At 37.6% G+C, this 26,927-nt stretch overlaps 1 protein-coding gene across 4 annotated transcripts; it reads left to right on the plus strand.

Moving 5' to 3' along the window:
- rxfp2b (relaxin family peptide receptor 2b) lies at window positions 1-26,850 on the plus strand. 4 transcript variants are annotated; one of them, XM_082179705.1, is made up of 18 exons: window positions 1-298; window positions 3,962-4,102; window positions 9,385-9,462; window positions 10,486-10,591; window positions 12,385-12,456; window positions 15,204-15,275; window positions 15,582-15,653; window positions 16,255-16,326; window positions 16,592-16,666; window positions 17,979-18,050; window positions 18,323-18,394; window positions 18,513-18,584; window positions 18,697-18,768; window positions 19,018-19,089; window positions 22,742-22,971; window positions 23,975-24,385; window positions 25,763-25,981; window positions 26,204-26,850. In XM_082179705.1, exons 1-18 carry the CDS (start codon window positions 181-183, stop codon window positions 26,446-26,448), a joined length of 2,271 nt encoding a protein of 756 aa, XP_082035831.1. In that variant the 5' UTR covers window positions 1-180; the 3' UTR covers window positions 26,449-26,850. The 4 variants fall into 4 exon arrangements, with proteins under 4 accessions (XP_082035831.1, XP_082035833.1, XP_082035832.1 ...); XM_082179707.1 differs by having other exon boundaries at window positions 23,981-24,385; XM_082179706.1 differs by having other exon boundaries at window positions 3,965-4,102.
- The last annotated feature ends 77 nt before the right edge of the window (window positions 26,851-26,927 follow it).

Here is a 26,927-nt window from a genome sequence, read left to right on the forward strand (position 1 = left end):
TCCACCTGTATTGACGATTTTGAATTGCCCGTGAGACTCATCGTTGCTCGTTCATTCACACAATAACGCGCTCTATTTTTAGGAAGCTCTATTGAAAGGAAGCTGTAAGGACAGATAGGCTATCGTGATTTTTTTTTCCAGCTCAGTGTTTGGATCAAATGTAACTGAACTCATGTGGGCATGTACGACTGCCACGAAGCCACAATGAGATCGCTTCAATCTGCTGCTGTGAGCTTTTTTACATTGGATTTATGTTTGATTTGGATATTGTTCACTATATCGATAACAACAATCAAAGGTAAGAAATTATAAAAGACAGAGCTGGGTCATCTTAAAAAAAAAAAAAAAAAAAGTTATTGGTTGGTGTCCTTAGTTTCATAAATATCATTATCATATTATTCGTTTCACAGTCAATATAATGTGTAGCCTACCGTATTTATAGTAGCCTATGCCTATATTATACAAATTGTAAATTGTGCGGTACCAAATTGTGTTGAACACTGAAATCCAACATTTTAAAAATGTATATTTCTACTGTTGGGGTTTGATAAGGTTATAGGCTACAACTAATATGATGAATAGTCTTGAGAGAGATATTTACAGTATTGCTGTAGACTGGACCCGTGGTTCTGGCTCTTAAGAACAGGGGTGTCAAACTATTCTGCATGAGAGACACGTCAAGGGTTTAAGTTGGGACTTGATTGCATCAAGTGAATAAGATTATTAATACCAAATTGATTTCAATAAAATCACGTTTGTATATGAATTGTCATTATCAGTCACTAATATGATATACAGTATCACAGCCCACAGTGTTTTTAGATTTATAGTATAAATACTCTTTATCACTATTCTTGGCAATGTTGCTATAAATTAGGCCAGTGTTCAAGTTTTGCTCTCGAGGAACAGGCAGTAATCCAACTACAGTCTTCAAAATAAAAGGGACTTTATTGCAAAGAAAGAACCTTTTTCATACATGGGATGTTTCCAATGCACAAGATGTTCAATCTTGTGGAAAAGTAACAATTATGTTATAGTGGAAAAGGTTCTTTAGATCAAAATGTTCTGTAACACTTTACAATACGGGTGCACTAATATGCATTAATTCATGCATAACTAATGCACAGATAATCATGTGTTAGTGTATGACTTATGAAGAACTAAACCATTAATTAATGATTACTGCATCAGTAACTAATAAAGATTCTAAATGATTAATAGATTAAGTAATATATGAATTGTTATTAATTAAATGTGTCATAATGTATTAATTCCTTAATACTATTTTATTTACTGTAAATGAATGCGTTAATTACCACAATGGGTTGAAGTCATGTACTTCAACTTCGAATTGTCTGCTTTAATCATTAGCTAATGATTGGCAAATGTATCATTATGTTATGACTTTACTTGTTGAGGCACATGACTATTAACTAATTGTTAAGTAATATGCCATTTTGGTTTTGACATCCACACCAAGCCATGGATTTCAATTTCCAACCATCTACAACCAAGATTTCACTGAGTCTGATAAACCTTGTTGTTCATGGCACAGGAATATGTCAGGTTAAGCTTGAGGTTGTGGTACACTGAGAACATGTGGCCGAGCACTGCTATTTCATAACACTGTGTCTAGACTGGACAAAGACTGTCCATTATACACTGGATGCGGCGTGACGCTACACGACAAAAGCCAGACAGTACTCAGAGCTCTTGTGCTAGTTCTGTTATACGAAGGACAAAATTTGGACTTGCAATGGTCTGTCATGTCCAGTGTAGACAGCTAGTTTCGTCCAGTTTAAACACAGTGTAACTGCGGTCAGGAGTTCAGATTCTGGTGTGCTGATATTTATGTGCAGCTCAACTCACCCATCCTTCAAACACATTCTTTGACATTACATTCACTGTAATGTGCAACTGTCAAAACCCATAAAGGGCATATTACTTAACAATTAGTTAATAGTCATGTGCCTCAACAAGTAATGTCATAACACAATAATACATTTGCAAATCATTAGTTAATGATTAATTAAAGCAGACAACTGGAAGTTGAAGTACATTGCTTTGACCACTTGTGGTAATTAACGCATTAATTTACACGTTTAGTTAATAAAATATGTTATTAAGAAATTAATACATTATGACATATTTAATTAATAACAATTCATATATTACTTAATATATTAACCATATAGAATATTTATTAGTTGCTCATGCAGTAATCATTAATGAATGGTTTAGTTCTTCATGAGTCAAACACTAACACATGATTATCTGTGCATTAGTTAAGCATGAATTAATGCATATTAGTGCACCCGTATTGTAAAGTGTTACCAAATGTTCTTTACACTAATAATATAAATAATAATAATAATAGTAAAGTGGTTCTTTTAAGAACGATTCACTGAGGTATGGCATCACTGTGAAAACCCTTTATTTTTAAGAGTGTAAGCTATTCTGTGTGACATGGGAAGATGGGATTTCCTCAAAATGTTGGTTAATAAACTTCCAACCGAACCAAAACCAAATAGTCTACATTTGATAGAGATTTATACAATTCATAAAATTACAATTCAAGTAGTTTTGATTGTTAGGCTCATAGTCAAGTCACCTTTATTTATATAATGCTTTATACAGATTGTTTCATCGCAGATGCAAACTTCATCAAATATTCAAATCGATAATATTACTGAATATTAAGGTTCTTATAAACCACCAAATAACTGACCTAAACTCTATCAGGTGATAGATGTGGAGAGAGCTTGGAAGAAACCAGGCTCAGTTCTCCTCTGGCCAAATGAATGAACATGGTGTGATTTATTGTATGATTCCAGGCTCCATCAAAAGTCAGATTGTATATTGATATCGTTTCAATTTTTTGTCCATCTCCTTCTGCTCGAAGATTGGAAATGTCGAGCTGGCACTAAGCATTACAGCACAACATCCTAGAAGGGACAGCAAGTTATTTTCTTTTTCCTGTGATTTCACAGATGGCATAAAGTCTTGTCTAAAACTCGAACGCTGAGTTCTTATTGAAGACATTCCAAGACACTTTACTAAACAGAGAGTTACTACAAGACACTTTACAGAGATCATGGAAAATTCACCCTGACTGAATTCATCAAATTCTCTCAAATGTATTTTTGCCTTTAAAAGTCATGATTAAGTATTATATGTTTAAGAAATCTATATGGATCCGTTTATAATTTGATATATCTCTCTTCACCTCTCTCTTCTCCTCTCTATAATTACAGCTGTGTCACATTCAAAAGTAGATTTGCATTACAGATTTGCGCTCGTATGAATATTCCAACCTAATGTTCTTGTCTCTGAAGCATGTGCCACCATATATACCAGTATGAATCTATTATCTAACACTCAAAGAAAATGTATTTATTTTTGACAATCTGCACAGTTTGTCCCTTTCTCAAGGCAGTTGGAAAGCAGAATAGATTTAACCATCTGGTTCTGCGCCCAAACAAAATCTTACTGAAATCTCTTTTCTTTTCTTAATTTTTTTGAGATCAGTTGTACAGTTCCACAGTTTTAGAGTAAAATGTGTTTTGGAAAATATATATTTCATATAAAAATTTAAAACAGTTTTTTTGTGCAGTTTCCATAACAATAAACGTAAAATTCTATTACCTTTTTTAAGTTCACTTTTTAAAACTTTACATTTACGTTCACTGTTCATTTTTAGCAATAATCTGTGTCATCTTTAAAAAGAGACCAAACTTAAACTTCAATATTGTTCAATATTGACATGTAAAAGTCACATGCAAACACATGCCCAAGGTCTTGGAAGAAAAACAAGAAAGACAGTATAATAGCTGCATTTGTACCACCCGACTGGATCTTTATATCTGAATGACATTATTAAATTGCATTTGACCTTAACATATGAAAGCAGAAGATTAACATAAGCATGAAGTGTTGATTTCTCACTTGTATATTGTCCCAGCAGCAGGGCTGGAGCGCAGGCCTTCAGAAGACTGTCAGCTGGGTCACTTTCCATGTGGCAATATGAGCATTTGTCTGCCACAGGTTCTGCAATGCAACGGACAAAACGACTGTCCCAATGGAGCTGACGAAGACAATTGTGGTAAGAGCTTTTTACAAATACAGACATGTCACATATAGCTTATATATATATATATATATTATATATATATATATATATTTGGTCAGAGTATCTCTGAAACGGCAAGGCTTGTGGGTTTCTTGCGGTCAGCAGTGGTGAACCAAAGTGATCCGAAGAGGGACAAACCATAACCTGGCAACAGGGTGTTGGGCTCCCGAAGCTCATCAATGCACAAGGACAATGAAGGCTATCCCGACTGGTCCGAGCTCTGTATTTGCTCCCCCTGGCATCTATTTAAAAAAAACATTGTGTCTCTTTTCATCTATATATACTGATGATACCCAGCTTTACTTTCCCTTGCAACGCAATAATAAATATTCTCTTCAGCCACTATTAGATTGCCTGAACGAACTTAAGTCATGGCTTTCAAGCAATTTTTTACACCTAAATGAAAACAAATCTGAGTTTATTATGTTTGGCCCCAAGGAAAACTGTGTTTTTGATTTTGTTCTTGGCTTCCTCACCCCATACACAGTGTGCGAGGAATCTGGGCTTGCTATTTGACTCCCGTTTAAAGTTTGACAAACAGATCTCAGCTGTTGTCAAGTCATGCTTTTACCAACTTCATCTTCTCAGTAAAGTTAAGCCCTTTTTATCAAGGAGCAATTTTGAAACAGCTATTCATGCTTTTGTAACATCTAGGCTTGATTACTGCCATTCCCTGTACTATGGCATTTCTCAGGCTTCCATCTCTCGTCTGCAGTTGGTTCAAAACGCAGCTGCTAGACTGCTTGAAGGGAAGCGAAAATATGACCACATAACACCAATTTTAATGTCCCTGTAAGGTGTAATTGTCACCTTATTACACTTGTGGTGTTCCTGGTCAAAAATGACCGGCCTGCAAAAAATAGCTTATATATCACTTGTTATGCTATATTATCACCAAATATTGGATTCAATCTTTTTGTCAACTTGTTCTCTTTCAATTAGGACTGGTTTTTCTATTTGCATCTGATTAATCATAGGCCTAATTTATCTGAGAGATTTTTAAATAAAAAAAAGAATTATTTATGAATAATTTTGGAAATATTAAATAAAATATGAAAAAAAAATGCACTGTTGATCACACTAGTCTACTTTAATGTTTCACCAGAAAGTTTGTTTTGAAAAACTTTTATTTTGTACAAAATGGCACAAAGTTGGCAGGCCATTGAGAGTCAATGGGAGAGACTAAAAATAAGAGAATTTTTTTTTTTTTCAGTAGCATGTTCATTATGTTCATGTACACAAATGTGCATGTGTGCTTGCAAACATCGAGCCCTTGGACCTGTGCATGTGTGGATACATGCATACACACGCTACCCAAACACACACACACACACACACACACACACACACACACACACACACACACACACACACACACACACACACACACACACACACACACACACACACACGCAAACTGGTTTAGTCTGCAGTGACCCTGTTTCAAAAGAATCTTTCATGTTCTTTGTTTCATCACCGTTTTCAGACAAAATATTATGACATTGTGTTTTGGGACTTTGATGTTCTCACAGAAAAAGACAAAAATTTACAGTTATAGCACAGACACATATAAATGCCTCACAGGGCCTTGCTTGGCATTCATTTTGTAGCAGCACAATGGTGAAGAAGCTCTCTGTGCATGATGTTCTTCATCAGATCATTGATCAAGATTCTAGTGAGGAGGAGGCGATGCAGGATGGATCTCAGAAGAAAACCTACTTTGCCTCATTGGTGGGGATGAAGTCCAGGACAAAGTTCCATCTTTCGACCAGAATGTAACCAGCTGGGCCCTCATCATCAGAAGACTGCTGCTCATCAGTTGTTTTAAGGTCTCTAGCATCTGGTGCCTTCTTCTTCTGATACATCTTCTAATGCTCCTTCACGGCAAGATTCATCCTGCATCGCCTCCTCCTCACTAGAAACTTGATCAATGATCTGATGAAGAACATCATGCACAAAGAGCTTCTTCGCATTGTGCTGCTACAAAATAAATGCCAAGCAAGGCACTGTGAAGCATTTATATGTGTCTGTGCTATAACATGTCTGTGCTATAACATCTATATTTGTACATTTTAGTCCCAAAACACAGTGTCATAATATTTTGTCTGAAAACTGTGATAAAACAAAGAACATGAAAGATTCTTTTGAAACAGGGTCCCTGCAGACTAAACCAGTATGCATGCGCGTGCGTATGTGTGTGTGAATGTCAGATGGATGAATGGATATTAGATGCAGTTCAGGGTAGGATCAAGTTTCTCTCTGTGAAAAAGAATGTGTGTAATACTCAAAGTAGTTTGTGTGTTTTAACGTGTGTGTGTGTTTGGGTAGCGTGTGTATGCATGTATACACACATGCACAGGTTCAAGAGCTCGATGTTTGCAAGCACACATGCACATTTGTGACCTTGGACCACAAAACCAGTCACAAGTAGCACAGGTATATTTGTGGCAATAGCCAGCAATACATTGTATTGGTCAAAATCATCGATTTTTCTTTTATGCCAAAAATCATTAGGATATTAAGTAAAGATCATGTTCCATGAAGATCTTTTGTAAATTTCCTACCGTAAATATAGAAAACTATAGAAAATGTATTTTTGTGAGTGAATGCAGCACAATCGTGAACAAACTTTAAAGGTGATTTTCTCAGTTTACATTTTTTTGCACCCTCAGATTCCAGATTGTCAAATAGTTATATCTCGGCCAAATATTGTTCTATCATAACAAACCATCAATGGAAAAATCCAAAAATCAATGGAAAGCTTATTTATTCAGCTTTCGTGTGATGGATAAATCTCAATTTCCAAAAATTTACCCATGTTTTGTGGTCCAGGGTCACATATGTGTACATGAACAGAATGAACATGCTCCTGAAAACTAAAAAAAAATTCTCTTATTTTCACTCTCCCATTCACTTTCAATGGCCGGCCATTTTTGACCGGGAACACCACAAGTACAGTGCTATGCATAAGTTTAGACACCCGTGCTAAAGTTGACTAAAAAGAGGAATAAAAAATCATCTTTTGGAAATTGAACTTAATTAAAAACAAAATTGGAAAAATCCAACCTTTAAGGACACCAATTTTCTTTGTGAATGAATAATGTATCGTAAATAAATAAATGTTCTTCCTTAAAATACAGGGTGCATAAGTCTGGACACCCCTATGTTAAATTCCCAAAGAGGCAGGCAGATTGTTATTTTTAATGGCCAGTTACTTCATGGATCCAGGATACTATGCATCCTGATAAAGTTCCCTTGGCCTTTGGAATTAAAATAGCCACACATCATCACATAGCCTTCACCATACCTAGAGATTGGCATGGTTTTATTTCAGTTAGCCTAATAGCTGGTTTGATTTGCATTGAGAGATGATCTTATGGAAAGTACTCCATCCTTTATCAGGATGCATAGTACCCTGGATCCATGAAGTAACTGGCCTTTAAAAATAAAAAGCCTGCCTCAATGGGAATTTAACATAGGGGTGTCCAGACTTATGCACCCTGTATTTTAAGGAAGAACATTTATTTATTTACGATACATTATTCATTCACAAAGAAAATTGGTGTCCTTAAAGGTTGGATTTTTCCAAATTTTTTTAATTAAGGCATTAAGTTCAATTTCCAAAAGATGATTTTTTATTCCTCTTTTTAGTCAACTTTAGCATGGGTGTCTAAACTTATGCATAGCACTGTATAACCTTGTGCAATTTTGTACAAAATAAAGGTTTTTCAAAACAAACTATATTAAAATAATGCTTTTTTTACTCAAAAAATGAGATGCTTGCTCTCAGATAAATGAGGCCTATGATTAATCAGATGCAAAAATAAAAATAAAACCAGTCGTAATTGAAAGAGAAAAAGTTGACAAAAAGATTGAATCCAATATTGGGTGATAATATAGCATAACAAGTGATATATAAGCTATTTTTTGCAGGCCGGTCATTTTTGACCGGGAACATCACAAGTGTAATAGGGGTTTGAACACAACACAAGGGCTATAGTAAAACCTAAAAAAATAACGTGGTGATTGCGCTTCCGCCACTGTTGGACCAAAGCTGTGTATGAATAGCCTTCCTCCCTTTATTAGGCATGCCCCATCTGTCAGTATTTTTAAATCTTATCTTAAGACTTACTTATGCACCCTGGCTTTTAACACTCCATAGTTTGTCATCCTGGGTTTCTATTTCATTCTATTGATTGCTTATTACCTATTTTGGCTATTTTGATATATATGTATATTATTTTAATTTCTTGTGTTTCTTTATTCTTTGTAAAGCACTTTGGTCAACTTTGGTTGTGTTTTAAATATGCTCTAGAAATAAATGTTTGATTGATTGAGCCGACAGAACGTCTACAGAAGGTCAGACAAAATTGTAATGATGGTTACGGAAGGAATGAGTCACAACACACTGTGCATACCTGGGGCTGTCAGACCAATCAGACCAATCAGAGTGCCTATGATGACGACCCCTATACACCGCCGAATGTGCCTACAAATGGCATGTGAGCATCAGAACTTGACCTTGGAGCGGTGGAAGAAGGTTGGTCTGATGAGTGTAATTTTATTTTACATCACATGGATGGCCATGTACGTGTGCATTTACCTTGGGAACTGTAGGCACCAGGATCCACTGTGGGACGCTGACAAGCCAGTGGAGGGAGTGTGATGATCTGGGCAATGTTCTGCTGGGAAACCCTGGGTCCAGCCATTCATGTGGACATAAATTTGACGTGTGCTACTTACCTAAACATTGTTGCAGACCAGGTACACCCCTTCATGACAATGGTGTTCCATGGTGGGAGTGACCTCTTTCAGCAGGATAATGCACCCTGCCACACTGCACACATTGTTCATAAATGGTTTAAAGGAACATGATGAAGAGTGGCCTACAAATTCCCCAGATCTCATTCCAGTTGAGCATCTGTGGGATGTGCTTGACCAACCATTCTGATCCATAGCGGCTCCACCTCTCAACCCTACAGGACTTGAAGGATCTGCTGCTAATGTCTTGGTACCAGAGACCACAGGACTAGTTGCCAAGAAGAAGTCTGTGTCTTTTCCCAAGATAAACATGGTCCTAAATAAAAGTGTAAAATATGTATATATATATATATATATATATTAAAATGGATACAATATCGTATCATTGTTTTATCAATTATGAACTTATGCCTGTCTGTATGTGTTTTGTGTGAATGTGTTTGTGTGCTTGGCTCATGTTGACGTCTATCTCATCGCTGTCCATCTCTCTGAAGGGGATAACAGTGGCTGGGCAGACCTCTTCGACCAGACATTTAAAAGGGTTTATCCACAAGAGCTTTCTACAGAGTGCCGTAAATATACACCTAATCCCTAATCATTAATCTCTTGAGTTTGCTGTCTTGAAGTCTCAAAAACGCAATTTAGACAATCCAGTTCTAGTACAAGCTTTTCAAGCTTAACTAGATCTATGCCAAATATATCAAGTGCAGTTTTTAATATCACTTTCAATAGAAGTTAATTATCCACATTTTCCTAACGATGCTGCATTTTAAATTATGGGAGGCACTTCCGGTTTGTAGAAGTTCCACACAAAAAGACTGAAACAAATCATTTCAAATCGTAAGGTTGCACTATAAATAAACGTTATCTGTCAGTTGGACTGACTGAGCTGTAAAATGTACTTTTCTGAAGTCAGGAGAATAACATAACACTTGGTATTGTAATGTGAAATGGTATAACATTTAGCAAGAGCTCTTTCAGTCGCTGGATTCTTTTCCTCCTGATGTTTTGTTTTTTTCCTGTGTGTTCCGCTGTAACAGTATAAAAATAATAATAATAAAAAATAAAAAAAACTAGCCTACTAGCCTAGCATTTGTGGTCAGCTCTCCTGATATAATTAATGATAGCTATCCCATGAATAATTCCCTGGAATGCACAAAGAATCTTTCGTTTGGGGTAGCCTATATTTCATTGTCTGTTGTAGTTTTAAATTTCCTTTTAATGTTCGATGGTTAAAGGGTGAGTAGAATAATGTCATATTGTACTCAGTTTTGGAAAATGCTTATTATTGCATTCATACAGCGAACCTGTAAATTGTTTACCATTTAACGAAAGTACTTCCATAACTCGTGAAAAGCGTCATGTGGCATAGGAAAAAGGTGGATAAGGTCAACTCATATTTAAACTTTGAAATATATTTGAAATGTAACCTTAATTTAAAATTCATTTTAATATTCTTTTCCACAATATAAATCCGTGTTCATTTTTAACTATTTGGTTGTCACTGCACAGAACTTCCATATTGCCAAAACTGTTGAATTTGAATGAATGTATGTTCGTGTGTATATGTATCTCTTTCCTGTCCTGCCTTGCAGAATTGGAGCAGTATCCTGATCGTTGCCAGTGCATTAACAGTGAGATCCACTGTGTGCATGTCAGCTTGAGATCCGTTCCACAGGTGTCAGCGAATGTTACCTTCCTGTACGCATCCTTCCATTGCAAATTTGTGTAGTCAAAATGTACAGTAGCCTAGTTCACTGATTCAAAAGATTATGAATTGTTGAAGGTTTAATGCTGCTTTCACGTGCTATCGGAAATTTCTTACTTCCCACTTCTGAAGTTGTGATTACGAGCTCATCGCATTTAGTACTTTGTTGTCTGAAAGAACAGGAATTGTGGAGGACACTAGGTTATTCTTGCCTAATTCTTGGGAAAATCTTATTAAAGCCAAAATGTATATTTAATTTAGAATAAAATGTAGCTTCCCATTCGTTGACAACCATATAAACATTCACCGCACTATATAGATAGCCAGCTTGCTAACAATTCTGGAATTTCTGTCAATTAGGCTACATGCTATTTTCACTGTGTAAAAACATACAATGCTTGAAATGATTATGCCTATATGTAAATATGCACTACTTCAACGACAAGACAAGGCGATGTAGCTGTTGTGGAAAAAAACTAATAAAGAATAGCAGTCAAAGGAGCAATCATTCTCCCCTCCGCCATGTTTAAAGTTTATGGCACGCCCTACTCGTAAACTCTGGTGTCAAAATCATATCTGAGTTTCCCAGTGGTAAATACGTGAGAGGGCGTACATGTCCAATTTCCGACTAAGGAAATCGTATTTATATGATCATTTCGATAACATGTGAAGGCAGCCAAAAAAATATAACCCAGTAATAAGCTCTAGAGCAGGGTCAGGGCCACTGGTGCGGTGAGTTATACAAAATTTCAACTTGAAAATCACTATATAGTAGTAATCATAAACAGTGTGTTTTTATAAAAGAGCTCGCAGGGGCACAAAGGATCTTTACCAGTGGCACTCCCTCACAAAACTAAACAACCTTTAACCCATGTGACAAAAAACAAAACAAAAAAAACACTTTAAAAGTAGCCAAATACCACTAGAAAGCGTGCACTTGGCAACCCCACGGCCGGCTGTTTAGAAATAAACAACCAATCAGAAATCTTGCGCACTGATGCTTGTTGCGTAACAGAAACTTTCGCGGACCCTATTTCGTTTCACGACACTTGACACGTTCTAGACTCTGAATGTCTAATGGGGTGGGGATAGTCCAGATCCTCCTCTCTGGACGTCTAATGGGGTGGGGATAGTCCAGATCCTCCTCTCTGAACGTCTAATGGGGTGGGGATAGTCCAGATCCTCCTCTCTGGACGTCTAATGGGGTGGGGATAGTCCAGATCCACCTCTCTGAACGTCTAATGGGGTGGGGATAGTCCAGATCCACCTCTCTGAACGTCTAATGGGGTGGAGGGATAGTCCAGATCCACCTCTCTGAACGTCTAATGGGGTGGAGGGATAGAGTTGTGGGTAGGGTTAGGGTTTGGTTGGATATTCTAGCTCCACCCATTAGGTCCAAATTACATTCGCTCCTCCTCGCTGGACATCTAGTGAGGAGGAGCTCCACGTAAGCTCCACCCATTTGCTCTGCAGTGAGCAGCCTCTCGTCACGTTGACACATGGGAATAACGGGAAATGCGTTATTTGAATGAAAAAGAGATCGTTTTATTCTTACAGCTATGGTCTGAAAAGTATATTCAGTAAACCAGCAGTGACATGCAAACATGACACGGCTTAACAATTTGAAGAGTGGAAAGACCTTTAGTTTGCAAAATACACTGGAGTAAACAAAAGACAGTATCAGTATAGGCTATAAACAAATTTTCTTTATCATTTATTTTCTTCAGCATACACAAATGAAACACTACTGAGTGTTAAATTGACTATTTGTGTTGCTTTTGGACAGATCATTGAAGAGCAACGAGATTCGCATGTTACCCGATAAAGCCTTCATCAAAAACATAAAACTACAGAGACTGTAAGTATGAATAAGAATTAATTTCCTCTGATCCAAAAATGCTACTTATAATTTTTGTCACATAGTGATTGATTTCATAAGACCTGCTCAAGACAACTTTGGTATGCATTTTACTAAGAAGATGCTTTGCTAAGCCGCAAATCAATACAGAGGCTTGTATAATGGAGCTGTCAACCTGTACAGCCAATGCTTGTTTATGTGGTACAAAAACTATTGGTTCCTGCATGAAACTGATTAACGTTTCTGATCAGCTTTCTGTTGAATCCACTGAAGCTTTTATGATGAGGCCATGGTCACCTTCCTTTAAATTGAGCTTGCTGCTGCTTTAATCTCAGTATTGGCAGGTTTCTGTAAAGCATGACTTTAACGCTGGGATTTTATGTGTTGCTTTATGGTGATTAATGCTTTCTACTAGTACACACTGACAGGCGTGAGGATAGTGGCCACAAGCACTTACAGTACTGTAGATATTTATTGTCAAAAGACATTACACCAATAGAGAGTAATGTTTTTCCTTTTTACAAATCATTTTCATAAAATATTTTTTGTAAAGATTTTGACGTCTTTTGAATGTTTTAATGGAATAAACACTACAACGTTCATAAGTCTGGGGAATATAAGCTCACAAGGCTGCATTTATTTGATCAAAAATACAGTAAAATCAGTAATATTGTGAAATATTATAACAATTTAAAATATTTTAAAATGTCATTTATTCCTGTGATGGAAAAGCAGAATTTTCAGTGGCCATTACTCCTTCAGAAATAATTATAATATTCTGATTTATGCTGATTATTAATGTTGAAAACAATCGCTGCTTTATGTTTGTGGAAACATTTCTAAACGTTCAAAAGAACAGCATTTATTAATAATGTAAAAGTCGCTGCTGTTACTTTTGATCAAGTAAATCAATCCCTGCTAAATAAAGTTATCAATTTCTTTAAATTTTTTTAATAAAATAACGTTTCTAACCCCACATTTTTAATGGTAGTGTAATTTAATATACTTTTAACATAATTGATTTTTTTTAAATATAATATAAAATAATTTAGTTTTCCCTATCCAGAGATAAAAACATCAGTTTGAGACCATCCAATGGACCAATGTCCATTTCATGCTTTTTGGCACGAGACAAAACATAAAAAAATATTTGTGATTTACATATTGCTTAAAAAAAAAAAAAAAAAAAAAAATCTTACTCAGCTTACACTTTTAAATGACCGTCAATGGAGAAAGCAGGGACTAACTAGACATACAAACAGCTAAACTGCGACCCCTCGATCCACTGATGAGAGTGATGGAGGTAGGAGAGATAGAAAAAGATCAGAAATTACATAGAAAACTATTACTGGAGAGGAATGAAATGATGTTTGTATTGTGAGTTATACCAGAGTATTAAGTCATTACCATTTTCAAAAATACTGAAAGTGCTGCTTTTAATAGAAGATTTTGATAGTTTAAATGTTCAAATTATTTTAGAACAAACAAAGTTATGCAAGCTATGTAATTACTTCATTTAGCTCTTTCCTTCCGCCTGAGGAGGACTGGGAACACCACTCTGACATATTCATAAAAAAATAAAATAAAAGAGACAATCTTGTAAATGGCTGTTTCAATGCTCTCAAACCTTGAAATGGCTTGGCATTAAATCAAACATGAAAAGTCAGTCATTGTGCAGCTTTTTTTGTGTGCTATTTCAGTGAATCTGCTTTTTGTATTTCTGTCAAGGAGAAAAGCTATTTTGTCGTATTTATTTGTAGTGTTGCGTCTGAGATATATTACGGCACTGAGAGTAGAGTTTTACCATTCGTGCTGTGTGTACAGTAGATACACTTCAGTGCTTAGGTTCTGTTCCATATAGGTTAATGGAGTTTTCTTCTTACATAAATGATCAATTTCATGATTAATTATCAATGGCCCATTCCCTAATTCATAATTCAAAGCCCTTAAATATTTAATATTGTAGGTGACCCAAAAATGACTATATTTTCTGTAAAGAGCCACTGCAGACACTAGTCAGCTTGAAAACACAACGTACTTGTGCAGTTCCACTTGTGTGATGACGCTCACATGTCACAGACAGAGGATGTGGAAACTGCCCTGATGATGCATTCATTTTAGCGCCTCCAATATTCCAATATTTATACATTCTTAGATTAATTTTTGTTTGGGGACACTTAGTTTTGGATACAGTACTGATGGCAAAGGATGGCATGACTATATGCGAGTTGTTGCAGTATTCTGTGATATGATGGAGGTGTGGGAGGTGGAGTAAAATACATTTGCGGAGATTTATTAAAGATAAATAAAGGATATGAGGCAGGCTGAAATTGTGGTCAAGGTACAGGCGTTGGTCAGAAACACAGCGAAGCAGTCTAATGTCATATAAGTGCAAATCAGCAATCCAAAAACCAGTCAAAATGGCTTATCAGAAAGTCTCTATGATATTTTAGTCTATATGGCTCGAGTCCCTCCTTCAACAAACATGATTTTTTTCATCTATATATATATATATACACACACACACACACACATATATATATATATATACACACACACACACACACACACACACACACACACACACACACACACACACACACACACACACACACACACACACACACACACACACAGATATATATATATATTTTTTTTTTTTTTTACATTTTTTTAACAGTTTGGTTAACCTGTTAAAGACAACCGGCTGTTGACCAAATTGCTGATTGTTTTGTTTTCTTCCTCAGGTTTCTCCAGGATAATTGCATTCTCACTGTTTCCATTCACGCTTTTAGTGGACTATATAAGCTGCAAAAACTGTAAGTGTTTTTTCACATTAAACAGGAATAGTCAAGTCACCCTTATTTTTTATAGCACTTGATTGTTTCAAAACAGCTTCACAATACTAAACTGGAAAGTATGATGCAAACGTCATCAAATTCTGCTGTAAAGCAGCTGTAGAAAGATCATACTGTTATTATTCAGCTCAATTCAGTTGTAAAGTTCATCAATTATGAAAGTTCAATTCAGTGAATAGCCTACAACTATAATTTTTTTTTTGTCTTTGTTAAAACTTCCCTCATTCTGAGTAAAGCTCAACATTATTTATTGTTCTTGTGTTGCAGATCTCTGAGCCAGAACTGCATCTCCTTGCTTTCACCTGGAGTCTTCAGTGATCTTCATAAACTCAAGTGGCTGTGAGTACAACCATCAACAAGCTGTAAATGCTGTTGTTTTATATACAGTATATATGCCAACATCCAAAGTCCTGATGATTATGTTGTTTACAACATAGACTACATTATATCTAAAATGTTTTGCAACAGCAGTATATGCCTGTTCCTTACTTACATTTTTGTGCATAAGTACACAATACATATTGTATATTTTGACCAAGAATAAAATCTGTATTAATACAATTAAATAAACTTGTATTGTTGTAGTATATTAAAATAGATTCAAAATTCATAGCATGTTATTACAATATTTAGTCTTTTAAACTCAACAGTGCTGTATTTTTTATCAAAACAGTTGACAGTTACAATAAAAACAGTAATATTGTGAAATATTATTATAATTTAAATAGTTTTTACTGTGCCTTTTAATCAATTCAATGCATCCTTGCTGAAGGATATCCATCTCTTAAAAAAAAATAAAAAAATATATATATTACTGACCCCAAACTTTTAAATGGTATTGTATCTGCGAGTTATTCATTTATTAAATTAATTAGTCCATTAGTTTGGCTGGTGGTTTAAGAACATTTTTGCAAGTTTTGAAATGTTATTTTATCTTCAGGATTTTGGATGACAATCCCATAACAACAATTACAGCCAACACATTTACTGGTCTGAACTCCCTCTTCTTCCTGTAAGTCTTCATCCATCCTCATTTATGAAGTGCTGTTCATTTCCTTCTTTTGTAATAACAAACCCCATTATTTGTGTGTGAAGCGCTGTTCTTCAGAATCAATGCGTTTTTACTGTATATTTTCACCCAAGTTGCTTCAGTCACAAAAAATATTGCTCTGAAAAATATATTTGCATTTTAAATGATTTAAGTCTGTGCACTGTAGTTTTAAATGCCTGTACGAGGTTGTGATGTTGTGGCTCACCTCATCTAAACATCTGTACAGGTCAATGGTAAATACCTCTCTAGAACAGCTCCCCCCCACCAGACTCTGCACCCATATGCCCTTACTCAGCTGGCTGTAAGTATCCACTTCTCTTTTACTTACTATAGCTGTCATGATTTACATGATTTTTTTTTTAAGAAAGACAAACATAAATAGTAATGAAAGTCAAAATATCAAACGCCATGGATAAATATTTAGTTTATTGAGTAATCCACTATTTTGTAGAGGGGGTCAAAACAACAATTTTCACCAGAGAAATTAACTTTAGAAAGTAACTTTACAAATAGATAGGTATAGGTCTATTAGTAAAATATGTTGTCTTTAGCAATCCTTGTTGCATTATACCAATGGACAGTTCAAAAATAGGGAGAAGCACTTTTTATGGGTTTTGTTCCCTACGTTGGCATGCCTGTAGATGCAATAAAGATATCGTAATATTCAGTGGTATATATTTTTGTTATTTACATAGCTCATATTATACAAATTGGAAATTGAAAGTGCTTTAAAAGAAATCAAGTTTAAAGTTAATTTACCATGGGTAAAAATGAAGAACTGAATAGAGTGCTGCAGGGATGACATCAAAACACGGAAGACTAAATCGCCAATGTTTCCCTCAAGATTTCCCTATGGGGTTTTATAATGGGGTTTTTCAATGTATGAGACAAATCTGTGGTAAACATAATGTGACAATACTTGAATGTTTTGCTCTACAACTTAACCTGCACACACTCACACCCCAAACATTCTTATGTACTTATCAGAAGCATACGTTTATTTAAATTAAACATAACAGCCTCAAGATTTGTGTTTACGAAATGGGTGTGTGTAATTTACATTATAGAGCAAAACGTATCATAAAGTTATGTTCACCACAGATCTTATTTTTCTAACTGTGTATTATATAAAAAAACATACTTCTAAATATATATATATATCAACAAAATGAAGCTTAGTAAAATTCTTTTGTGCATAGTGTACATCTGTAGCATTTTTTCTTGCAGCATTAGTTTTTTTGTGGCTCTTTTAAGATCCCAGACAGGTTTAAATGCTACCTGGGGCTCATCCTTCTTGCTCTCATCTTTGTGTAGTACAAGAACAGCATGTACTCTGTCGCTAATGCTGCGTTATTCTCTGCTTGGCCATGGTGTCCGTCTTTGACAGCCAAGAGCAACAGGATGAGGCTGGATTTCACTGATATGCCGATGCGTTTAGGTGTAACCAAATAGTCTTAGGCCTTCAGCTGTCATGCTACCTTTTAATATTGTGTATATATGTCACATGTACATGTCAACATGCCTGTATTATATTTACTGAAATTTTGTATATCCAGCATTTTTATTTGCATTATTAATTCTTACTCATCAATTTATGACATGCTTTCTTAAAGGGATTTTGAGGGGAATCGTATTACGACGTTGGGCTTGTCAACTTTACTCGCTTGTGAACATCTTACTGTGCTGTAAGTATTATTAAATATGGTGTCCTTATTCAGCTGAAGAGAAGTGAACAGCAAAAAAAGTTAGAAGACATTAGTCATTTTCAGTTTTAGTTTTATCTCAAAACTTTGGAGTATGTTTATGTTCTCTGATCCAAATAATTCTGAAGTACTAAGTCTGCTCAGTTTCTCTATTTTAAGCTTTAGCTGATAAAAGTTTAGCTGACAAGTTCCAAATCAGGGCCCTTTCAGTGAGGTTTATAATCTTAAGTCTTCTCATGCTTGGTGCTTTTTAGTTCACTGAGAGCCAATCTCATCAAGAGTTTGCCGGAGAAAACCTTCCAATCCCTGCGCATGATGGGAGACCTGTGAGTGACAATGAAACATTGTTGTGAATGAGTGTGTGCATGGAAATAAGGAAAAAGAGAAGGCACTAGTGATTTAGCAATTATTTTATCGTTTGACATGCCCATGTCGCTTTTGCAGAGATCTGTCCAGTAACTTGATAAAGGAACTGCCAATCAGTATTTTCAAGGATTTACCCTCATTGCAAATTCTGTGAGTAATAGCAGTTGGATGAATAACATTTTATAAATATGAAAATCTGGTGCAGATCTTTATAAAGTATATATGTACATACTATTGGCCTGCTGTGTTTTCTCATTTGTAGGAATCTGTCCCAAAACCCACTGGACCACATCCACCCATTCCAATTTAACCACCTAATTCAGCTCCAGTCTCTGTAAGTAACAGCGTTATCTAAGGTTTTCATGAGATTTTTTTAACAATATATGTTATTAAATTGTATATGCTGTAGTAACCACACAACAAAGGTTGTTCTCTGAGTCGAGTTAGTTAACAAACAGCAGACCAAGCTATGTGCCAGATTGTAGTATTCACTGAGGCTTAGATCTTGCAGGAGACCGGACAATGGTCAGCGGAATAACCAAAGGCTCTTGAACACTAAAACGTCAATATTCTGTTTCTGCAGTGGCCTGGAGGGAGTGGAGATCCCAAATATCCAGACAAGCATGTTCCAGACCATGGACAATCTCTCCTACATGTGAGTATTTCATTCTGCTTTGAATTTATTTGAATCAAACCTGCAAACTCACAAGAGGTGAAAATGTGACATGTTTACAAATTAAATCATTGTAGGGTAGTGTGGGGGCATCCCAGATGATTTTTTTTGTGATTTTAAAATGTAAACAAGGTATTCTGTTGCACACTGACAAGAAAATAAAAGGAAAAGACAACTTTTGCTTCAAGTAAATAAAATAAAAAACAGCACACCTTTATTGACTTAACTTGAACTGTTTGGCACACCAGCCACAACTTGCTACATCAATACAAATCTTGTATCTTGTCTGGCCTAGGGGTGGGCGATATGACAAAAATATAATTTCACGATTTTTGTCAGGAAAATCACGATTCACCATTTTATCACGATTCTTTTTCATGTTGGTTTTACTATTTTGCAAGTGACTTGAGCATTACAGCCAAACGAATGTCCCTATTTTAAAAACAAAGCCTTACAAAGTAACCATTTTTTTTAAATCTTTGTCATTGTTTTCTTTGTTATTAAAAGATAAGAACAAAGATACACATTACATATACACAACATATAATACACAAATGAAATAAACAGGGCTTTATTTATTTTTCAGCTACAGTAGGTGTATTTAACAGAAGCATTTAAGAAATAAATTAAATAAACAAATTAAAAATAAAACTCTACATAGACTTCAGTATAAATTATACATTGATACTTATTAAAGCTACTATTAAACTTCTCAGAGTAGTGAGTTATTTTCTCTTTGCATTTTAAAGGGATAGTTCCCCCAAAAACAAAAATTGTCATCATTTACTCTGAGTTGTTTTAAACCCAAATAAGTTTCTTTCTTCTGTTGAAAATAAAAGTTAATTTGAAGAATGTGGCTAACCAAACAGTTGCTGGTCCCGAGTGACTTCCATAGTATATATTTTCACATTCTTCAAAATATCTTCTTTTGTGTTCAGCACAAGACAATAAATTAATACAGGTTTGGAATTACATTAGAGTGAGTAATTAAGGACATTTACATTTACATTTATGCATTTGGCAGACGCTTTTATCCAAAGCGACTTACATTGCGTTATCCTATACATTTATACATGGGCATGTGCAATCCCCTGGGATCGAACCCACAACCTTGCGTTGTTAACGCAATGCTCTTACCACTGAGCTACAGGAAAGGACATCATTTTCATATTTGCCTTTAAGGACAACTATCCGCTTTTACTGTTACTTTTGATCAAATTAATGCATTCTTGGTAATAATAAAAAAAATAATAATAAAAAAATCGTATTGACCCCAGACAACACGGGCACACGGACACGGACACCGGCACACGGACACGAGCACCGGCACAGGCACGCACACCGACATGGAAACATGGAAACCCGGCACAGACACGGGCACCGTCACGGACAAACCAGCATGGATACCGACATCGGCACGGACACGCACACCGACATGGAAACAGGGGAATGACATGGAAACCCGACACGGACACACCGGCACGGACAGCGGCACGGACACCACTATGGGCAACGGCACCAGCACAGAGACAGACAACAGCATAGACACCGGCACGGACATTGACATTGACACAGGCACTGGCACGGACAGCTGCACAGGCACGCACACCGACATGGAAACATGGAAATGACATGGAAACCCGGCATGGACAAACCTGCACATGCACCATCACGGACACACCAGCATGAACACCGACACGTACATCGGCACGGACAATGGCACCAGGATGGACACAGATACTGGCACCGGCACGGACATCGGCACCAGCATGACACAGGCATGGACACCGGCACGGACACTGGCACGGACACTGGCACAGACACACCGGCATGGACACGGGCACGGACACCGGCACAGACACCGGCACGGACAGCGGCACAAGCATACACACCAACATGGAAACATGGAAATGACATGGAAACCCGGCACAGACACACCGGCATGGACAAACCTGCACGTGCACCGTCACGGACACACCAGCATGGACACACCAGCATGGACACCGACACGTACATCGGCACGGACAATGGCACCAGGATGGACACAGATACTGGCACCGGCACGGACATCGGCACCAGCATGACACAGACATGGACACCGGCACGGACACTGGCACGGACACTGGCACGGACACTGGCACAGACACACCGGCATGGACATGGGCACGGACACCGACACAGACACCGGCACGGACAGCGGCACAAGCACGCACACCGACATGGAAACGACATGGAAAACCGGCACGGACACAGGCATGGACATCGGCATGGACATGGACACTGGCACGGACACACCATCACGGACACACCAGCATGGACACCGACACGTACATCGGCACGGACAATGGCACCAGGATGGACACAGATACTGGCACCGGCACGGACATCGACACAGGCACAGACACCGGCACGGAAACTGGGACGGACACACCGGCATGGACATGGGCACGGACACCGGCACAGACACTGGGACGGACACACCGGCACAGACACTGGCACGGACACCGGCACGGACAGCGGCACAAGTATGCACACCGACATGGAAAACCGGGCACGGACACAGGCATGGACACTGGCACGGACATGGACACTCGCACCGGCACATACATCGGCACCAGCATGGACATGGACACCGGCACAGACACGGACACACCGGGACGGGCACCGCCACGGACACCAGCACCGGCACGGACACAGACACCTACACAGGCACAGACACAAGCACACCGACATGGAAACCCGGCACGGACACCAGGACCCACTCTGACACTGACACATTTTTTTTTAACACATTTTCTATATATTGCATACAGTGGCGGGGGCGGGGGCGGGGGCGGGGGTTGGGTTCGGAGGCCACACACCACCACTGCATATCATGATAATAGTTTGTCGTCTTTAAAAGCGTGTAAATTACTGTCAAAATACAAATATTTTGACATTTAAATGTTTCATTTATAATAATATAATATATGTGACCCTGGATCACAAAACCAGTCTTATGTTACACAGGTATATTTGTGGCAATAGCCAACAAAACATTGTATGGGTCAAAATTATAGATTTTTCTTTTATGCCAAAAATCATTAGGATTTTAAATAAAGATCATGTTCCATGAAGATATTTTGTAAATTTCACACCTTAAATATATAAAACATTTATTTTTGTGAATGGATGCAGCACTATCGCCAATAGAAATGGACAACTTTAAAGGCGATTTTCTCAATATTTAGATTTTTCTGTACCCTCAGATTCCAGATTTTCAATAGTTATATCTCGGCCAAATATTGTCCTATCCTAACAAACCATACATCAATGGAAAGATTATGTATTCAGCTTTCAGATGATGTATAAATCTCAATTAAAAAAAAATTACACATACGACTGGTTTTGTGGTCCAGGGTCACATATGATACAATGAATAAAATATAATATAATATGCAAGTTAATAGTACTACAAGCTGTATGAAAATGGTTAATTATTTTTTACGATTCCGTTAGGTGCCACTAGAATCACAGAAATTACACACATCAGTGTGAATTTGTAAACACATTACATTACATAACATGAATATTAATATTTAAAATATAAATATTTTAAAATATGAATTAAATATTGATATACATTTTTTCTCAGATATTTCAAGAAGTTCCAGTACTGTTCTTACGCCCCACATGTCCGGAAGTGTAAACCAAACTCAGATGGTCTCTCATCTTTTGAGGATCTGCTTGCTAACGTGGTCCTTCGTGTGTCTGTGTGGGTCATGGCTTTCATCACCTGCTTTGGGAACCTCTTTGTTATCGGGATGCGGACTGTCCTGCGGGCTGAGAACAACCTGCATGCCCTCTGCATCAAGGTTTTGTGCTGTGAGTACCTGACGTATACATTTTACCATTACCCACATTATCTTAAACACTAAATATGCTTTATGATACGGTCTGAGTTAAAAGCATGTATCCTTAAAAGGCCAAGTCTTTTAAGATACCAGCATTAATGACACCAGAGGGCACAAACATCTGTTTCCAGGGCTTATTTGTACTATAATTGGCTGACTGTTATGAAATCAATGTGACGAAAGCAGAAGCAGCTGGCACTCCAAGAAGAAACCGTTTTCTAGGACACCAAGCTCTCAAATTATAAGTGTTTCTGCACCCATAATGTCTTCTCAATTACATCAATTACATATCGCAAGCTATCTCTTAATTTTTCGATTTATCTTAAAAACCATGTGGGTTTCGTCTTACTAAAGAACTCGGTCCAATTATGCTTTCCGCATTCAGAAAGGGATGTGTGAGTGCAGTTGACAATATTATTTCGAACTGGAAGAGCACTGCCTGAGATGTTTAAAAACCCTTTCCTCCAGGTCCTCTTGCTGTCTGTCTCCTTTAACCAAAGTGTCCCACTGTTGACATCTCCCGCCTGACATTCAGCTTGAAAGGCTGTTGTGATCAGACGGGAAATCTATAAACCTGTAAAAGTTCTATTCACACAGGATTCGCTCTCTATTACAATCACCTTCAGTAATCAATTCTAACTCTGGAGTTGCTGGGCTGGTGCCATTAATCAATGCACCCATGTTTGGCATGGGAAAGGCTTCTATTTTAGCCTGCATTGTTATTACCATGTGCCTCGGTCACGCACCTGTGCTATCCTATGCCTCGTAAAAATTGATTTCTGGCCTGCTGGGGTTGTGATTTATCTTTTTAAAATAACATTTTGTATGTGCAGGAAATGCTCCAACATTCTGGCACAAGACCAAATTGTAAATCTGGGCTTTTAGGAAGCTACTTGTTCATTAATGAGGTCTGCTTCTGTTATCCAATGAGTAATAGCTAAAGCTATTTACCACAATGCTTCATTTATCCCTAGGTGCAGATTGCCTGATGGGGGTCTATCTGTTTTTTGTGGGGGTCTTTGATATGAAGTTCCGTGGCGAGTACAACAAGAACGCTAAGCTGTGGATGGAGAGCCTGGAGTGTCGTACTATTGGCTTCCTGGCTATGCTGTCCTCCGAGGTTTCCGTCATGCTGCTCACTTACTTGACCGTAGAGAAATTCCTAGTCATTGTTTTCCCTTTCAACCACCTGCGACCAAGCAAGTGCCAAACATTTGCCGTCTTGACCTCTATATGGCTGCTAGGTATCTCTATTGCTGCAGTGCCTCTGCTTAGTGAGGACATGTTTGGGAATTATTATGGACACAATGGAGTGTGTTTCCCTCTTCACTCTGAGCATCTGGAAAAGCCCATTGCAAAGGGATATTCCACTGGAATTTTTCTTGGTGAGTTCTGGCAATGGTGAATTTTTTTTTATTTAGTTATGAAGATTAAAGGAGTCATAGCTTTCCTTGTTCTTTTGAAATTTATTGAAAATAAGATTCAATAATGTATACATTAACATGACCGCCCACATTTATTGGACAGGTTTAATAGATTTTTTTGTAGTTGTTAAGAATATACCATTCAAAAGTTTGGGGTCTGTAAGATTGTTGATATATCATGTGAAATAAAATTTTACCTTGACTAACAAATGTGGACAAAAAAAAAAAAAAAAAAAATTGTGGAATATGGAATTTCTGTCTTGTTTTTGTGCCACATTCTGTTAACTGCTGCTGATGATGGCACTCGTTTATTAATGAAACCAACCATACTGAATTGATGAAAGCTATTTTCCCGCGCATTGAATTGTTCATACATTCTCATAAATGGGGAGGATGCAGACCTGGAACAGGCAGCTGTAAGCCCCTGTTACTCCTAATGCGTCCAGTAGGGGGAGGCTGTACAGTATGAGCCAGACCAAATCTAGAAATGACACGAATATAAGAGGTTATTAAAGGTGCTCTAAGCGATGTTGGGTGACGTCACTTCTTGCTGACGTTCGAAGTATTATCAAACAAAACGGAGGCTAGCTCGACCCTCCCTCCTCCTCATCCCATCCCCTCCCTCTCCCTTCCGTGCTTCCTGAAACAGGCTTTTCGGATGTAAATTTGCGACTTCACGCGTTCCTTCTCCTTTTCCCTCTTCTTTGCTATTTGTTCATCGGAACGTCGTCTCTTTGGTCGTGTGTCGGCCATATCAAAATTCAAGAGAATATAATTCTGACGTTAGTCGTTGTCTAGGACATCTCTCCTCTAACTTCCCTCTTCATGCTTCTCTCTCCTCCACTCCCCACACCCCCCTTCATGTGCACGCACACTAACCCCCCAACCCCCACCCCCATACCATTCTTATCAGTTATTGGCTGGAACACTGTTTGTTATGTTTCGTGGCCCAGGTTGGCCCAGTTTGTTTTTGTTGCCATTTGTGGAGCCTGGGCTGTCTACAGAGACTGCGTTTTTTTACAGTGTGTTCAGGGGACAGGCAGCTAGCGGATAGTGAGGATATGTTTGCTGGATGTGACAAAAAATGTTTCAGCCTAAAAAACGTGTGACATCGCTTAGAGCACCTTTATATAATTTGCTACAGTTATTGTTGTTCAGCAATCGTGCTACGTTGCAACATTTATAATTTATGGACGATTGCTCCAGGTCTGCAAGCCTCCCTTTTCTTGTATGCTCAGCTTTAAGAAACCGTTTAGTCACAGTACAGAAATGGCCTTGACCTGTTTTCATTATGCTTTGTGCTGTTTTTCAATCAGAGTTTTATGTTTATACTTGTAGGACTTAACCTGGTGGCCTTCCTCATCATTGTGGTCTCCTACTCCAGCATGTTTTACTCCATCTACAAAACAGGCATTGATGCCACAGAGCTGCGTGGACGGCTGCACAGGGACGTGGCTATGGCACATCGCTTTTTCTTCATCGTGTTCTCTGACGCCCTCTGCTGGATTCCCATATTCCTGGTCAAAATCCTCTCCCTGCTGGAAGTTAAGATACCAGGTTAGTTGGTCATTCAAAAATGAAATGAAGAAAAAATTTGCGTACATGTAGAAAAGGTATACAAGTAAAAATGCATTCACAAATATTAATATGAGTAATTTATAAGTGCCACTTAGATTTTAGATTTTCCTAAAACTACACAAAAGACTTTCTAAACAAACATATAATGCACTCGGTATTTTACTAAAGGAAAATATCTCTTATCTTTCATGTCTCTCTCAGGAACAATCACATCATGGGTGGTGATCTTCATCCTTCCCATCAACAGTGCCTTGAATCCCATCCTGTACACGCTGACCACCAGTTTCTTCAGAGAGCAGGTGGAACTTTTATGGTGCCATAGACAGCCAAGACTCAAACAGGACCGCAAGAGCTTCACCAGCTCTGTTATTTACATGGACCCCTCGAGGTCTTCTTACTACCACCCACAGACATCTATCTTAGTCAAAGATGCCAGTTATAGATGAAGATATTCTATATTATGGACACTGCCTTTGTCTGTAGTGTATCTACAGAGTTTTCGGAGAGACGGAGCACTTAAAGACGATGTCCTGGTAGAGCCTTTTTGCTGGTGATCCTAATCACAGAATCATGGACTGACTGTAATCAGATGCCGTCTTAAAGACCTACATTAGATCAAATATCTACTGTACATGTTATGGTTGGACAAGAATGATAACACAAAGTGCAAGATAGCCTGATACTACTCTTGCAGTACATCATAAAAAGCTTTAAAATGGCTGAATATGTTATAACCTTACTAGTCAATAGGTTTTAAGACCATACACTGATCTTGTAAGATGTAGCCTACTTTGACAGAGGGTTAGTTGTTTTTTAAACAGTGGGCATGCAGGCTATTTGTATTTTGCATATGTATATGATGTACAGTATTATTTCTCTTTTTTTGTAGTGTATTTGTGTCAAAAAATAAAGAAAAATCCTGTTT

The sequence above is a fragment of the Leuciscus leuciscus genome (genome assembly GCF_965113295.1).
Source record: "Leuciscus leuciscus genome assembly, chromosome: 9".
In the NCBI taxonomy this organism is placed as follows: Eukaryota; Metazoa; Chordata; class Actinopteri; order Cypriniformes; family Leuciscidae; genus Leuciscus; species Leuciscus leuciscus.

Bases quoted from the DNA above. Each gene is read 5' to 3' on its own strand.
- rxfp2b (XM_082179705.1), top strand. From the start codon at position 181: ATGTACGACTGCCACGAAGCCACAATGAGATCGCTTCAATCTGCTGCT. The intron at 12,457-15,203 runs GTAAGTATGAAT...TTTCTTCCTCAG, and splicing joins AACATAAAACTACAGAGACT to GTTTCTCCAGGATAATTGCA. The intron at 16,327-16,591 runs GTAAGTCTTCAT...ACATCTGTACAG, and splicing joins CTGAACTCCCTCTTCTTCCT to GTCAATGGTAAATACCTCTC.